The sequence below is a fragment of the Malaclemys terrapin genome, chromosome 24 (genome assembly GCF_027887155.1).
Source record: "Malaclemys terrapin pileata isolate rMalTer1 chromosome 24, rMalTer1.hap1, whole genome shotgun sequence".
Classification (NCBI taxonomy): domain Eukaryota; kingdom Metazoa; phylum Chordata; order Testudines; family Emydidae; genus Malaclemys; species Malaclemys terrapin.
In genome coordinates, this window is record NC_071528.1 from 12839163 (window position 1) to 12855780 (window position 16618).

A 16618-nucleotide genomic window follows, 5' to 3' on the forward strand; every position below is an offset into this window, starting at 1 on the left:
GCAGAGGCCAAGGACTCAACGGACAAGGGATTACAGCGCTTCACCCCTAAGAGGTGGCCACTGGCTATTAGGGAACACTGGCTGGGCTCATGTTGCATCTGGCCAGTAGAAAGAGCCCGTGAGGCCCCAAGTCTTGTTGATCAGCATCTCTCATGGGCGGGGCCTGCGCTGTGAAGTTACCCAGTGTAGACGTACAAGTCATTGGTCTCAGCTCAGCCCTCTCACCCATTCTTACTTCAGAGCAATCTCTGCTCTGCGGTCATTTCCATCACAGCTGAATGGATGGAAATCTTGCCACTGTAGAGAAAATTGCCACTGCAACCAAGAGGGGGTTGATTCGGGGGAGGTATCTCTCTATGGGCAGAAAAACGGTCCAGTCCAGCAGTGCCCATTTTGCAGGGAAAAGGGGGGAGCAGTAGAGACCTAGAGCCACTGGTGGCAATACAGGGGTTAACATAAAAACCTTCCCCATCCTGGCAAGAGGCTCTGCTGTACCAGGGCCCTGCTAGTCCCGAGAGGTGGGGCTGGAGGGTTATAGAAAGTCATGCGTGTCCCGCAGAATCTGGCGACCGCTCGATAGATTCCGACTCGGAGCTGGAAGAGGGGGCGGAGCTGCCGGCTACAGACGAGGCAGCCCCGAGGCAGCGGTTGGTAAAGCAAGGAAGCGAGACCAGCACGGACGAGGCTCAATTCTGCGACGACGCGAGCGAGGGGCAGCTGAGCAGGACCTGCAGCGTGGGCCAGTCGGACGCAGAGTGCGCCTCTTCCCTCCAGCACAGCACAGCAGGGGAGGAAGAGCAGAGCGACCCGGAAGAGGAGTCCCTCTCGGAGAGGGACGGCAAGGCAGGCCAGCAAGAGAGGCCTCTTTCTGACTGTAACACAAACCAGTCCAATAACACGCTGCTGGCCGAGCGCTGTCGGGGGCACCGGCTGCTGCCCACTGTTCGGCTACGGGACGGCACGATAGCGGTGAGGTCAGCCAGCGAACGGCAGTCCAGGTTTGTTTAGGCCACCAGGCAAAGGCTATGCAATGGACAACGGGGTGGGGTGGCTGATCAAACAGGCTACCCGCACGCAGCTAGGCAAAGGGCGACGCTGTGCATATTCAGGGAAGGGAGGGTTCTAGCACAGCCAAACCTCAGGGAGCTCACAAGGGTTTCGTATGCTAGCTGCAGGCATAGAGTCACCTTTATCTAGTGACTGGAGCTCCCATACAAACACCTCTGCATGGACATTCCAGTCAGTCCGACGAGTTGTCCTTGCAGTACCAGCGCCTCAGGTAGACAGGACCTAGAGCCGTAAAGCATATTCCTTTGAAAGGAGGAGTCCAACGAGGGCGGATTTGATCTTGTCCTGCTGGATTGGGAAGTGATCCAGACCCTTGCTGTACCTATGCTATGCCGCTGCAGAGGGTTTAAGCTCACCTTTATTTAAATAGCTCTTCGAGAACAGAGATGCAGCTATTGAAGTGTCTAATCCACTGTGGCGATTACTGAAAACTCCAGCTTCCAGGGCTAGGAAGGGGCAACAGAAGCGCTTTGCGTTTAACTAACCTGTTTTAAGAAAGCACCACCTTCTTTCCGCTCAAGTCTAAGCATCCCAGGTGGCAGAATAAATCTCTTCTATTTGTACGGAGTGGAAGATCCTAGAATGCTTTGTACCATAGAGCTGCACGGCCTCTGTGGTGGCAGATGGCAGACAGGATGCTACACGGCAGTGGGAGTGGCATGGACAGCTTTTGGGCAATTGCCTATCACAACCTCGCCAAGCACCGACAGCCGGTCAGTAGAGGGGGGAATAAAGCTTCGAGAGGCAGGTTTGAGAGTAGCCAGGTTTGGCAGGAAGGTGGAAGTCACTGCTGTCCTCTTGTATAACTTGGGGGAGGGGGGTCGGGAACTTCATGTATTGGGGCTGCGTATTCCTGCGTGATGCTCACAAAGGGCACAAACGATTATGGCCAACTGTACCAGGCGTGCCAACTGCAGCTACAAGTCAACTGCACGAACCCGGGCACTCCTGTGAAACATGGGACTTAACTAGTGACCTGCCTTTCCACACCCAGCTTATTTATGGTCTTTCTTCCGCTTGGCAAGATCGTAGAGGATGCTGCATGAGAGCGGCTGGCTGTTCTCAACTCACGGCTGTGAATTAGCGGGGAGGGTACCACGGGGCAGGCATGTTTTCCCAGCTCGAATTCCTTTGGTTCCTGGGCGCTCTCGAGTCCTTCCCGCAGTTTCTTCTACAAGCAGCCAGTACCCTAACCTGAGCAGTTTTTAAAGGCGCTTGAACTGTAATTTCAACGAAGAAGAGGTGCATAGTGCTCCCAGGAATGGAAATCCATGACGCAGACACTCCTCGTTGACCGCCTGACGACTTGCCCTCTCTGCCCCAATGCACAGGACAAGCTGCCTTCAGTGGGACAGGAGTTGCCTGAATTGAGCTACTGGACGTTCCAGGGTAGGGGGCTTTTTAGATGCCCTGTCAACATGTGCCCAAGCACACATCTGGCAAAGGAGTTTAAGGGATTAAACAGAACCAGGTATGATGGCTTTAAAGAAATGCAGGAACTCCCATCACTGCAGTAGCAGAAGAGACTGAACTTGCAAATAGATTTTAAAACGAAATAGCTGCAAATCACTTCCTCTTATTTCCCACCCTCGCCTGTGCTCAGGCTTCCACGTTCCTCTTGCAAGGGTTGAGAGTGTTGCTAAACCCTGTAAGTGAGCAGGGAGCAAGCTGAACAAACAGTACCAGATCCCCAGCCAAGTTTAACACACCTGTGCTGGTGGGAAAACATGAAGCAGTCGGGTCACTGTACTCCAACCCACCGCATGCGTGTTACTCCCCAACTCTGAGCACCCGCTGGCTGGTGTGGTCAATCACTGCTTTTGCCAGCCCCCAAACTGTCATTTTAAGGGGACAGTCTAGTGAGCTGAGCTCAGGAACTCTTATTTGAACACCGTATCTCTCCACCCTGGAGTAAGTCACTTATCCCTCTGTAGAGCAGGGGTCCAAGTTAACTACCTCCCAGGCCTGTTGTGAGGGTTATTAGATTCAGCTGAAAACCAAACCTGGCTGCAGGATTCAGCTTTCAGCATTTTGTAGTCAGTCAAAGCATAAAGCCTGCCGTGACCCCACGGTGTGCACATAAAGCTCCCACTGGCACTTGTGCATAGAGGGTCACGCACATCAATCACATGGGCAACTTCTAGCTGCTATACTTCCTGCTTCCCCGGACTCACGCTCCTGTCCAACGCTTTTTGCCACCGAGTAGCTTAATTTAACCAGGGCGGGTGCATTTCCTAACCCAAGAGAGCCATTGAGAATAGGCTACATTCTGAGGCTATTAAAAAAAAAAAAATACCCACAGCTGCTTTCTGACTTACAGACACTCTTCCTCAGCAACTAACGGAGTCATGTGGCAGGGACAAAACCATCTGTCCCTGTTCAGAGAACAGGCTTCACCACTAGAGGTCACTACACACAGCTCACAGATTAAGCAGACAACCTGCAGCAGGTAGAAAGAACTTTAGCACTCTAAACCCATTTGAGCTCTAGAACTGGAAATCATAGACCAGGGGTCCACAACCTTTCAGAAGTGGTGTACCAAGTCTTCATTTATTCACTCCGATTTAAGGTTTCGCGTGCCAGGAATACATTTTAACATTTTTAGAAGGTCTCTTTCTGTAAGTCTACAATATATAGCTAAACTATTGTTGTATGTAAAGTAAATAAGGTTTTCAAAATGTGTAAGAAGCTTCACTTAAAATTAAATTAAAATGCAGAGCCCCCCTGAACTGGTGGCCAGGACCTGGCAGTGTGAGTGCTGCTGAAAATCAGCTCGTGGGCTGCCTTCGGCACACGTGCCATAGGTTACCTACCCCTGTTATAAACTATCAGGGTTGGAAGGAACCTCAGGACATCATCTAGTCCAACCCTCTACTCAAAGAAGGACAACTCCCCAGTTTGTTTGTTTTTAAACCCAGTTCCCTAAATGGCCCCCTCAAGGACTGAACTCACAACCCTGGGTTTAGCAGGTCAATGCTCAAACCACTGAGCTATCCCTCCCGCCTCAGGGCCAGATCCTCACAGGGGTTTAGGCTCCTGACTTCCACTGATGTCAGTGTGAGGAGCCTAAAATACCTCTGGGGCTCTGTGCCTTCCCAGGAGAGGCCACCAAATCAAGCCACCCTTGGGCATAGTTACTGCTATACTGAATGGATGGCTACCTCGCAGGCTTGGGATGGTGATTACATACTGCTGCATTACGAAGGAAGGAATAAAGATTCGGTTGTTCAGCCAAATGTTATAGACTCCAAAGCGAAGAGGATCAATGATCTTTGAAGCAAGTGGAAAGAACTCAGGAATTGGTGATGCCTGGAACTCTCCAAGACCCAGTTAAAGGAATGCCAGAACCGTTTCTTCCTGCTGAGGAAATACAGCTGCTTGTAGAGGTGGAGGTAACCTATCCAAAGCAGACCACAAGCTGGTTTGGTTGTAACGGAGCTGGAAGATTGTAAGACTCCTCCCTGCGTCGTCGTTCAATACAACGGTTACATTTCACTGCAGCTTGTTTCCATCCTAGGAGAAGGAATCAGAACGGCTTCACTACATTCCTGTCCTACTGCTAATCCTGGGCAATATGGCGAGTGGGTGTGCATGCATGGACGGCTGGGTGGGTGCACAAGAGGGAATGGAGTGTGTGTGTTATGAGTGCTGTGTTTGTGCTTCGCGTGGTGCCCTGCATCCTGTGTTTGTAGATTGTTCAGCTGCCAGAGATGGAGCATGTTTATTTGAAGATGAGGCACAGCCTTGCTGCACGCCGAAGTCTTACTTCATTTGTGCTCTATGCAAATTCACATGTTTCAAAGAAATAAAACTGTGTTCAGATGATTGTTTCCATGGTTGACAGTAATGTGTTCAAACCTCCCTTTATCAGCTCTGCTGTGCCACAGAGCTAAGGAGAGAAGACTGAGCTGCCATCTGCATGACCAGCCTCAGATGCATGGTGGCAGCTTAGTTCCTGTGCAGCAACTTTCTAATCGGACACTATGATGAATATTTACACATAGGAGCAGCAATACGAGGCAGTGCAATCTAGTGCCTAGCATAAGCCTGGGAGTCAGGACTCCTGAATTTTATGCCCAATGCTGCCACCAACCTGCTGTGCGACCTTGGGCAAGTCACTTCTGTGCCTCAGTTTCCCCAGCTGTCAGAGGCATGCCGCACAGGGGGTAGGAAAAGGCTTATCAATTGGAAGAGAAATGCTTTGAATTGGAAAGGCTTTAGAGAAGGGTTAAAATGGGATTTGAAATAGCTAGAACGGAGGTTCTCAAACTGTGGTCCGAGAGCTCCATGCAAGTGGTCCGCGAACAGTTCCCTCTAAGGTGCGCGCCTAGGTGGCTGCACACAATAGAATGAAGGGTCACCCACCTAATTAGCACAGCTCCACTAACTAGGTGCCTGGACCCTGGAGAAGATGCACATGTAAGGTGAGGTGGTGGCCTTGGGGGAAATACAGGGTAGGTGGGAGGGGGAAGTGGGGTGAGAAGAATTCGGGATGCACAGGGCTGCAGCAGCCAGAGAAAGAGGTGACTCCCCCCAGCTCCAGGGCTGCAGCTGCTGGGGAGAGATGGCCCTCCTCCCCTGCCTCAGCTCAGGGGCTGCTGTGGCAGGGGAGAGACCCCCCCCCCCCTCCTTCCAGGACCCAGCTCGGGGGCTGCTGTGGTGGGGGAGAGAGGGCACATCCATCGCCTTAGAAAGGGAAAACTACTGGTATGAAAATATGAGTTGTGTGCTTTTATTTGTAGAAAAAAGTTAGTTACGGTTTTTTTATATAGCGCTTTTATCCAAAGCGCTTTACAATAGCTATCTAATGGTACAAACAACATTTGGAAAGATCATTACGTGGTCCTCCGAGACCCTCAGCAATTTTCAAGTGGTCCACGGGAATAAAAAAAAAGTTTGAGAACCACTGAGCTAGAGGATCAAGACAGCACTGGAACACTCCCACACATCCCAGAACTCAACCCACACGGCCATCTGGGAAAGCGGGACTTTCCACGTCGGTAGGAGAGGCTGGGACAGAGGGAAGCAGCAGTCTGGCTCTAGGGGCTTTTTGGAGACTCCGTGTTGAGATGGGCTCCTGTTAACACAGCTTGGATACTTGTCCACTGTCAGGCTCAGCTCCAGGACCTCCTGCTCAAACAGAGCAGCTGCGGTATTGCCAGAGCTGTGCAGGGAAAGTCCAGCTAGCTAACCAACGCAGGCACGAGAGCTACGGCTCAGGACACTGGGAGTAGACGTCATTAGAGCGCTTACTGGCTCAAGATGTTACCAGAAGGGAAGGGGGAGAAATCTGGAATAGCAGGTGTTAGGAGGCTCTGCTGCAGGGGAAGTTGGAGAAACACCGCACCAGTGAGAAAACACGTGTAGCACAAACCTTTATTAAAATAAAATTCCGTTCAAAATTAAATTAAATAGCTCATGGAATTGAGCTTCAGTCCAGGCAGGAGGCCTCCAGGGAGTGAGAGGGGGGTAAGCGAGCGCAAAGGAAGAGCTAGGACTTGAAATCACATTCAAGGATCTGGATTTAAGATGACAGACAACCCAGAGAGCCACCAGGGCGTAGGTCAGATAACACAGGATTCCTCTTCCATACCTGGAAGAAAGAGAATCTGGAATTTCTCTCAAGAGAAAGATCTTTTAGTTCAGACGCATCATCTGACTCTTGCACTCCCACCAAGCTGCTGCACAGACTCTGTCCTGCACCAAGAGCCTCACGTCCAACCCCCCCCTCAAACTAAGGCCACCCTCCAATTCCACAATGGCAAATGCCCCTTCACTAACCAGATGTGAAACATGTGTTTTGTTCCACGCAAGGAGCGGTTTAGAACAAGCATGCACGTTAGGTCCCATTTAGTCCATCCTTCAATACACGGCAGGGAACTCTCCTCCAGTTCAGTTTAAAACATCTGCACTTTATAGGTGCTAATGTGAAGTGAAGTTACAGCATTCATTTCTGACACCGTTCAACTGTATCCCAGCTAGGCAGTCCCATCGGAGAGAGCTGCAATGTTACCTGATGTACAGCAAAGATTACTGAACCAGTCGGTAGGTGATGTAGCGCCCGGCAGTCTCACTCGGTCTTATGATCTTGACCACCTGCAAGGGCAACAGAAACAGTTTACAAGCAATGAAAAGCAGCTCTGAATTTCACCCGCAGGGCTCAGCTCAGGTGCCCAATGGAGAGGCAGAAGCGTTCAGCCTCTGGAGAGGAGGGTGTATAATGCTTGATCCTCAGCATCGAGGGAGGAAACCAGTCACTGAGACAGCTGCCCATGGCTAGGGGACAAGCACAACGTGCTTGGCATGACGTGCAGGGGACAGATTACACAGACGTGTTGTGAAGCATGAATGCGTGAGTTTAATCAGCCACTCCACGCCAACGCCAAGGGTGTAAAGTCCAGCAGGGGATCTAACAGCGATCCTGGACCCCCAGCAATGCTCCATGTGAGGGTGCTGTACGATTTACACAGTACAGGGCAGGCTGGGGAGAACTCAGCCAGATTAGGGTAGAAATGCAGAAGCTCTGAAAGAAGCTTTTTAAGTGACACGGGGGAGGAAAACGCCCACTGACTCAGAACCCTGCCACAGCTCTCTATCGGAGGGTTTTCTTATGGTGCCCATCAGCATAACATCCTTTAGTAGCGAAAGGGGTGACATCTGAACAGGCTCAGCTCCCATCCCACAGGCAATGAATTCCTCATTCAGATGCAACTCTCCTGGGGAGGAAATTCTTCATGGATGAGGAACCTGCAAGAGCCACGTGAAGCCCCAATCCTGGGTGTGTAACACACAAGCAACTCGATAGGAACTGTGCCCCAAGACTCTTAACAGAACAGGTAGGAGGAGGTATAGAGGGCCAAATCCTGCAGTCACTCTGTGCCGTTTCTACTACCCGGACTGGGGTTATACATGAAGGAGGCAGGGACCCCATATTCGGAACTAGTTAGAGACCCATTGTGCTTATTTATAGACCAACAAGCCTTAAAAACAGAGCTTTCAAGAGGCTCTGTCTTGCTGCTCTCCCGCAGGGCCTACGTCTGTCACCCTGCTTTGCTCCTTACCTGCCCTCGCTTTATTCCGAAGTACCTGGCCACGGGATCTCCAGCCTGTATCCTGGGGAGCTGGTTCTCTCTCAGTTTACTGAGAAACACAGTGAAGGAAAACCCGCCACCAGAAGGGTTATCATTCGGCCCGCTTTATCCCAGCAAGAGGCAGGACCAACAGAGCACATAACAGTCTATTGTACACATCGGGAGTCTAGCCATTTCCAGCACAAAGCGAGTGAGTCACTTCCATGCTGGTAGGGAAGGGACTGACATTTGGCGCAAACAAAAGGATACTATCTGGCCAGTAATTCAGTTACTTCTTCCTTTGTCATGACCACGTGCTCTGGAACCAACTGTAAACACAAAAGCGGAGTCAGATCTAGGCAGGCTGAGATCAGAAAGGAGGCGAGAACAGTTATTTCCTGTGATGCCCAGGGCTAGTACACAGTGGCAAGGAACGCAGACAGTCATTCTAGTCTCCCACCACCCAGCGACACAAAATACACAGTAAAAGAATGTCAAGGGGTTGATTTACACCCAGATAGTCCAGAGTAAAGGCCGACTATCCTGAACTCACTCCCTGCTGCCCAAGCATCCAACTCACCTCATGCTCTGTGATGTTGATCAGCAGCTCCTGCTGCAGGAATTGTTCCAGGATGTATTTGGGAGCCATGTCCACCAACGACTGAAAGAAAAACCAAAAGGATTTTAAACTTCAGCACAGAAGAAGGGGCCCCGGCGCACGTTAGTCCAACGTGATCCTGTCTAGTCAGAACTGCACTTTACTGAGCACCAAACGCTACAACCAGTGTATTACCCACAGTAACATCAATCACCTCTATACATAAATCAAGGGGAGAGCGGATCTCTTAGCCAAGATGTTAAACACACAATCACCTCTTCCTTTCTTTCCAACCTCCCCCTGGCTCACTTCTGCTGCCCCCAGTCTCTCTTCTCCCATCCCTTAAGCACACTGCTCCCTTCCTTCATCATGTCTGAGGTCTTATTTCTTCATCCTTGTTTCCTCTTACTCCCAATACTCCTCTCAATCACTCCAGCCTTCTTTTCTTCATCACAATCTCTCCCCCTTTAGTAAACTACTCTTAGTCTTGTCCACCTGAGACTATAAAATCTTTGGTGCAAGGAATGTGTCTTACTCTCTTGTGCCCATTGCTGTAGTATCCAGGTACTAACCTCAGTCCCCTGAAAGTTAGGTAAGAGTTCCGGTTGTGTTGTCCAGTTGTGTGTGTAGGTACAGTAACCCCTCAGTTAAAGTGGTCCCGGTTAACGCTGTTTCATTGCTGATCAATTAGGGAACATGCTCGTTTAAAGTTGCGCAATGCTCCCTTATAAAGTTGTTTGGCAGCCGCCTGCTTTGTCCACTGCTTACAGAAAGAGCAGCCCATTGGAGCTAGCTGGTGGGGGCTTGGAACCAGGGTGGACCAGCAGCCCCCCTGTCAGTTCCCCTCTCCCCTAAGTTCCCTGTGCAGCAGCCACCCAGCAGGCTATCAATTGCCGGGCAGTTCAGCTGTCCTTCCCACCACTGCCATGTGCTGCTCCTGCCCTCTGCCTTGGAGCTGCTCCTGGGAGCCTCCTGCTTGCTGTGGGGGGGAGGGAGGAAGAGGGATGCTAATGTCAGGGTCCCCCCTACCCCCCTTCTGTTCCCCGCTCCTTCACCCCATCCAGCCATCTCCACAGAGCAGCAGGGGGGACACAATAGGGCTCAGGACAGAGGGAGCTTGGTGGCAGCAGCTGCTGTCTCAACTTGCTGATCAACTTAAAAAAAGCAGTGTGCTTAGAATGGCATCAGTGTACTTAAAGGGGCAATGCGTGTCTCTCTCTGCCATGCTATCTCCCCTCCCTCCATTCCTGCTGTCCTGTAGAGTGTGAGGCTACATTAACAGTAATGTGTTAACCCTTGAGGGCTCAGCCGAGTGCTAGTTCATCATTTAGCAGTAAGGCATTCCCTGGGAAATATCCCACCCTCTGACTCCACCACCTCAGCCAAGCTTTGCAATCATCATTGCTGTGTACAGTATTAAATTGTTTAAAACTTACAGTGTGTGTGTGTTTATATATATATATATATATATATATATATATATATATATATATATATATACACATACACATACACACACACACACACACACACACACACAAAAATATATATATATAGTCTTTTGTCTGGCAAAATTTTTTTCCCTGGAACCTAACCCCCGCTATTTACATTAATTCTTATGGGGAAATTGGATTCGCTTAACATCGTTTCGCTTAAGGTAGCGTTTTTCAGGAACAGAACTACAACGTTAAGCGAGGAATTACTGTGGTTTCTATTGAGTACACATGACCTAAACAAGTTCTGCCTTAGCAAATGTGTGTTAAGACTGTCCTACAACCCTCATGTACCCTATTACCTGACGGTTCTGCACGGTCTGCAAGCGCACAGTGCCCACGTGTGATGGGCATGGTCACACATTGTTTTAAAGAGGACAAAGTTAAGCAAAAAGGTTAATCTGCAGGGGCACTGACCACTGTGCATCTGGTACCAAAAACCCCCAGAGGCATACAAGTGTGCATGCTATGAACTCTCAGTCCCCAGCCTATAAACTCCCAACCAGCCCTGACGCAGGATCACCACCTACCTGCTTTGCTGAGGGAGTCATGCCCTGCTGCACCACAATCAGAGCCCTGGTGATGTTCTCTTCCTGCATTCTCTGGCAGTACATCTTGATTGTCTTTATCCCAACCTTGGGCTCCTCTGAGGAATAAATAAGTCACATGATACAACTCCTGGTTGTCATGAAAGATCTGCATTTTATCTACCTTTTTCCTGCAGCTCAGCTGCAGAATAATACTAATGCACCTATATTCCTCGCCTGGGATTCTAATAGCCTCCCCTTCGGCACGACATGCTGCTGCTATTCAGAGCGCAGGTAGTACAATTGCACCTGCAGTTTCTGGAAGTGCAAAGCGATTCACCACAGCACTGCAGCTGGGACTTCAGAGAACAGAACTGTTTTCACTACAGACTAGTCGGTTCAGAGACATCTATCCAGATGTTACAGACTGTACTAGGCTGCACCAAGAAAAAGAACATATGACAGAGAGCAGGTGCATAGCCAAGTGGCCAAAAAATCCTTCTGTAAATCTTTCGGGATTGTAGCCTGCAGAATTCAGCCTATTCAGACTATACTTGGCCAAAACTCTCCCTGGCTTCAAGGGATGTTTTGCCTTGAGTAAAGCCAACAAAATTGGGCTCTGATGCAGTTATCCAAATGCTGGCAGGAATCAACTGCTACCACGATTTTCCTAGGAGCGGGCTGGCCTTCTGAGAGATCCACACAGTAAGCGGCATGTTGAACTGATCTACCTTGGATCATCCAACCCAGGATTTGTTCCCGGGAGCCAAGGCACGTCAGAACCGATTCTCAAAAGCTAAGCCACCCCCCTCCATTCAGTTTTTCTCAGCTAGTTAAGTGCCAGGCAGAAGAATCAGTCCTATGCTGGCGCTGCATCCCGTCGGAGCTGCCGGCACCAGTCTAGAATGAGGTTCATGCCTATACATTTACTGAGACTCCTCAGTTTGTCACAGAGCGTAACAGCACCACACTCACCAGGGAAGAAGACAAACATCTGATCTGTGGGATCGTCATTATGGGCCACCAGCACTGTAAGGTCAGTCCGCCGTGGTCTCCCTTCACTGGGCTTATCGCCAAATTGGGCTTTAAACTCTTCTAAGGTCTGATCCAATTCATCCTGGGTCACCAGATAGCCCCGATCGTGACACAGCTGAGGACAATACTCCTGTTTACTCATGATGCATATAAGACATTAATGCAGCTTTACTAATGCAGCCCATCTGACCCACCCAATTTCCCATCCAGCAAAGCCTCCCTAGCCCAAATTCTTCCCACTTCCAGAGCCTGCACCAAGGTTATTTGATGGTCTATAGATTTTAGGCTGTTTGGGGCAGGAGCTATCTATCATGTCTGTACAGCATCAAGCACAATGGGGTCCAACCTACTTGTGGTGTTGAGGCACGACAGCAATATAAATGTTTAATATTGTTAACCATCATCACTCCTCTCTCCTGCTCTACCTGTCTGAGAAAACATCTTCTAGAAAGACAAGGCTCCAACGATAGATTCCAGAATGCAGCGAACAGACAGCTACGGCTAAGACCTTTGATAGGTCCCGGTGCTTTACTCTTCTCTTTCACTGCAGTCGGTCAATAATAGTCATGTCATGGTTTTCACTCTGCCCATGTCTGGTACCTGATGGTCTCCAAATGCTTTACAGACAGAAATAAATCCAGGCCCCCAGCAGAGCAGGGTAGTACCACTGCACCCATTTTACAGATGGGGAAGCTGAAGCGCAAAGATGGGAGAGAACTCAGCTGAAGTCACCCAGAGAGTATGGAGCAGGCGAGAACCCAGGCGTCCTGGCTCCCGGCCCTCCAGAGCACCAGAGATAGAACCCAGGCGTCCTGGCTCCCAGCCCCCCCCGAGCACCAGGGATAGAACCCAGGCGTCCGGGCTCCCAGCCCCCCCGAGCACCAGGGATAGAACCCAGGCGTCCTGGCTCCCAGCCCCCCCCGAGCACCAGGGATAGAACCCAGGCGTCCGGGCTCCCAGCCCCCCCGAGCACCAGGGATAGAACCCAGGCGTCCTGGCTCCCAGCCCCCCCCGAGCACCAGGGATAGAACCCAGGCGTCCTGGCTCCCAGCCCCCCCCGAGCACCAGGGATAGAACCCAGGCGTCCGGGCTCCCAGCCCCCCCGAGCACCAGGGATAGAAGCCAGGCGTCCTGGCTCCCAGCCCCCCCCGAGCACCAGGGATAGAACCCAGGCGTCCTGGCTCCCAGCCCCCCCCCCCCCGAGCACCAGGGATAGAACCCAGGCGTCCTGGCTCCCAGCCCCCCCCGAGCACCAGGGATAGAACCCAGGCGTCCGGGCTCCCAGCCCCCCCAGGCACCAGGGATAGAACCCAGGCGTCCGGGCTCCCAGCCCCCCCCGAGCACCAGGGATAGAACCCAGGCGTCCGGGCTCCCAGCCCACGCCGCCGCCGCCCCTCCCGGCAGGCCCCGCCCGCACCTGCATGATGGTCTTACGGATCTTCCAGAGCCGGTAGGTCTCCTCCTCGTCGTCCATGTCGCGTCCAACACGCAGCCACCAGCGCCGAGCTCCGATAGAGCCACTGCGCAAGCGCTCAAACAGCTCTGCGCAAGCGCAGACACGTCTTCCCCAGAAACATGCTTTCAGGACCCTCAAGTATAGGTGTCTAATATAAACGCCTGCTAACGCTCAGGGTACCGCCCCCACACACAATTCACCCGTTTTGGTACCCTCCCCTTACTTCTTCCCAGGGTTGTGCCCCATAAAAAGCTATTCTATTAGACTTAATAATTTTACCACAAATAACAGGCACAAAGAGGTAGACACTGGCTGCAGGGGTCTTTAGGAACAAAGGCTTCTGGGAAGTGTAGTTTCCCCCTCAAAGACCTAAGCCTATTACTGCCACCTGCAGGGGACTTGCAGCCTTGGCAAGCAATGTCTGTTAGGGCCAGGGTGCCACAGCTCAGGGCAATTGGTTTTGTTCAACATCTTCATTAATGATCTGGAGGATGGCATTAATTGCACCCTCAGCAAGTTCGTGGATGACACGTGGATGAAACTGGGGGGAGAGGTAGATACACTGGAGAGTAGGGATAGGGTCCAGAGTGACCTAGGCAAATTAGAGGATTGGGCCAAAAGAAATCTGATGAGGTTCAACAAGGACAGGTGCAGAGTCCTGCATTTAGGATGGAAGAATCCCATCCACTGCTACAGGCTGGGGACTGACTGGCTAAGCGGCAGTTCTGCAGAAAAGGACCTGGGGATTATAGTGGATGAGAAGCTGGCTATGAGTCAGCAATGTGCCCTTGTAGCCAAGAAGGCTAATGGCATATTGGGCTGCATTAGTAGGAGCATTGCCAGCAGATTGAGGGAAGTGATTATTCCCCTCTATTCGGCACTGGTGAGGCCACATCTGGAGTATTGCGTCCAGTTTTGGGGCCCCCACTACAGAAAGGATGTGGACAAATTGGAGAGAGTCTAGCGGAGGGCAACGAAAATGATTAGGGGTCTGGGGCACATGACTTACGAGGAGAGGCTGAGGGAACTGGGCTTGTTTAGTCTGCAGAAAAGAAGAGTGAGGGGGGATTTGATAGCTGCTTTCAACTACCTGAAAGGGTGTTCCAAAGAGGATGGAGTTCGGCTGTTCTCAGTGGTGGCAGATGACAGAACAAGGAGCAATGGTCTCAAGTTGCAGTGAGGGAGGTCTAGATTGGATATTAGGAAAAACTATTTCAGTAGGAGGGTGGTGAAGCACTGGAATGGGTTCCCTAGGGAGGTGGTAGAATCTCCATCCTTAGAGGTTTTTAAGGCCTGGCTTGACAAATCCATGGCTGGAATGATTTTCTTGGGGTTTGTCCTGCTTTGAGCAGGGGGTTGGACTAGATGACCTCCTAAGGTTTCTTCCCAACCCTAATCTATGATTCTAATTGCACCTGTAGTCCCCCACCGTGCTCCAGCAAAGTCATGATCGGCAGCTAAATGGGGTTGTGTGTTATATCACTGGGAAACTGGGATTAATCACACTGGGGATTAAAATCACTGTGAAATGTATGTATGAATACTATACATGGCATTATTGATGTTGTCTGGGATTCTGGTTTGAAGGAAGCAGATCCAGGTCTGTGCAGAGCATGAATACAAATGCAGCAGGGCTGACCCGTGACAATGGGACTGCAATTTACATATTCGGTAAACAGCTCAGAAGAGAGTTGGGAAATCAGCAGGTCCAGATCACAAGGGGCTCTGTATTTGCTTTTCTGCACAGCCTGGTCATCAGCCAGAGACAACAAAAGCTTATTTACATGTGAGGTAAACAAAGGCAGCAGGAGAGCATGTGGAGAGAGATGACCACTTAACCATCTCCGTGGGGGATGGAGGCAGCACTCCAGGAAGCCTTCCTGCCTCTTGAAGGAAGGTCAAGGAACTTTGAGAGAGGAGATTTTCAAAGTTTACTGGGCTATAAAGGGAGGGGCAGAGAATTGGAGGGACCAAAGAGGCCTGAGCTCTTTAGATTGCAGAAAGATGGGTCCTTCAATCAAGGGATTGAAGTCTAGGGAGATTGTAGGAGAGAAACCTGCATAGGCAAAGATTGCAATGGGCTGAAATTGAGTTTTAGTCTGAGACGTGTATTCCTACTTTTATTTGCTTGTAGCCATTTCTAACTCCATCCCTCCTACTTGAACTCACTTAAAGTCCTGCCTTCTTTTGTTAATCATCAGAATATCAGGGTTGGAAGGGACCTCAGGAGGTCATCTAGTCCAACCTCCTGCTCAAAGGGAGACCAATCCCCAGACAGATTTTTGCCCTAAATGGCCCCCTTAAGGATTGAACTCACATCCCTGGGTTTAGCAGGCCAATACTCAAGCCAATGCTCAAACCACTGAGTTAGCCCTCCCCCCCACCTGAGCTATCCCCTGTTTGCCTTTTAATCTAAGCCAGCCCAGTAAGTGATAGGTTAGAGTGATAAACTGTGCATTTTGTTTCTTTAGAGGAGCAAATGAACCTTCTTATTCCTCTGAATGGTCCAAGAAAGGGCTGGACGCGTCAGGGCAGACGGTTTTGGGGAAATTCAGGACTGGTGTGCTTGGGGTCACCCTGGCATAAGGTAACTGGGTGACAGAAACTAGTGTGGGGCTGTTGTGTTGTAGACTGGCTGCTGGGGTCAGGGCACTGAACCAAAGTTACAAAGCACACAGACACTCAGGGGACTGCATGCTTGTCGGCTGGCTGTTGTTGTCCAGGCGGTGAGCAACAGCAGCAGAGCATTTGAAGGCACCCAGGGTAACTGGGAAGGTGATGGCACAACTCCTGACTGGTCTGGATTGTACCCCAAAACGTAACGCATGTTTTCCTGCAGTGATTTGTTGTATCAAATTACAGCATCATAAGGGTAGAGCCTTAGGAGTCAGGACTCAGTGCAGGAGTCAGAGCTCTCGGGAACTGCTCTGAAACCGTGGGATGAACACGCGGGGAACCCAGGACCATCCCAAACCTCTTCGCCTTCTGCTCCGAGCACAAGGGGCACTTCTCCCACCGGCCTTCTCTAACACAAACAGAGCAGCACAGGCATTTACCAGCAACAAAACCAAAATCCTACCAAAACAGACCACTCCACTGCCAAAAACTTCTTCCAGGGGAGAGAGGAGAGAGAAAGAATTAGTCACATGTGACAGACATTAATTGCGTCGTTAAAGCACGCCTGGCACGTGCGCAGATACTGCGGGGATGTGAGATGGGCATACTAACCTGTATAGCATAGAACAGAAACTGTCATACTGCTGCATTGGGAGGTGCCAATGTAAACATCTGTCCTCCTTACATTAGTGTCTCATTGTAGCCATGGACAGGACAAATTCAGCTCTGGGGCTTTCTCCCGAGCAAAGGGAAAG

General features: G+C 50.7%; 2 protein-coding genes across 5 annotated transcripts in view; one reads left to right on the forward strand and one right to left on the reverse strand.

Annotated features, from left to right (window-relative positions):
- ARHGAP45 (Rho GTPase activating protein 45) overlaps positions 1-4894 on the forward strand; it is a 43880-nt gene extending 38986 nt beyond the window's left edge. For both annotated transcript variants that reach the window (XM_054013856.1, XM_054013855.1), the window contains exon 23: positions 560-4894. In XM_054013856.1, coding sequence (XP_053869831.1) covers positions 560-1008 — 449 coding nt within the window. In that variant the 3' untranslated portion in view covers positions 1009-4894. The remainder of the gene's footprint in view (positions 1-559) is intronic.
- Positions 4895-6430: 1536 nt separating this feature from the next.
- Positions 6431-13354, reverse strand: POLR2E (RNA polymerase II, I and III subunit E). Of its 3 annotated transcripts, none has more exons than XM_054013851.1 (8): positions 13209-13354; positions 11732-11906; positions 10760-10875; positions 8719-8799; positions 8409-8467; positions 8130-8208; positions 7082-7164; positions 6431-6661 (listed from the first exon to the last, which is right to left on the reverse strand). In XM_054013851.1, exons 1-7 carry the CDS (start codon positions 13263-13265, stop codon positions 7099-7101), a joined length of 633 nt encoding a protein of 210 aa, XP_053869826.1. In that variant the 5' UTR covers positions 13266-13354; the 3' UTR covers positions 6431-6661; positions 7082-7098. The 3 variants fall into 3 exon arrangements, with proteins under 3 accessions (XP_053869826.1, XP_053869827.1, XP_053869828.1); XM_054013852.1 differs by having other exon boundaries at positions 13226-13319; XM_054013853.1 differs by lacking the exon at positions 13209-13354 and adding an exon at positions 12217-12463.
- Positions 13355-16618: the final 3264 nt, after the last annotated feature.

Bases quoted from the DNA above. Each gene is read 5' to 3' on its own strand.
- POLR2E (XM_054013851.1), bottom strand. From the start codon at position 13,265: ATGGACGACGAGGAGGAGACCTACCGGCTCTGGAAGATCCGTAAGACC. The intron at 11,907-13,208 runs GTGCGGGCGGGG...TATTGTCCTCAG, and splicing joins TCCGTAAGACCATCATGCAG to CTGTGTCACGATCGGGGCTA. The intron at 8,468-8,718 runs GTGAGTTGGATG...TTGTGTTTACAG, and splicing joins TCAACATCACAGAGCATGAG to TTGGTTCCAGAGCACGTGGT.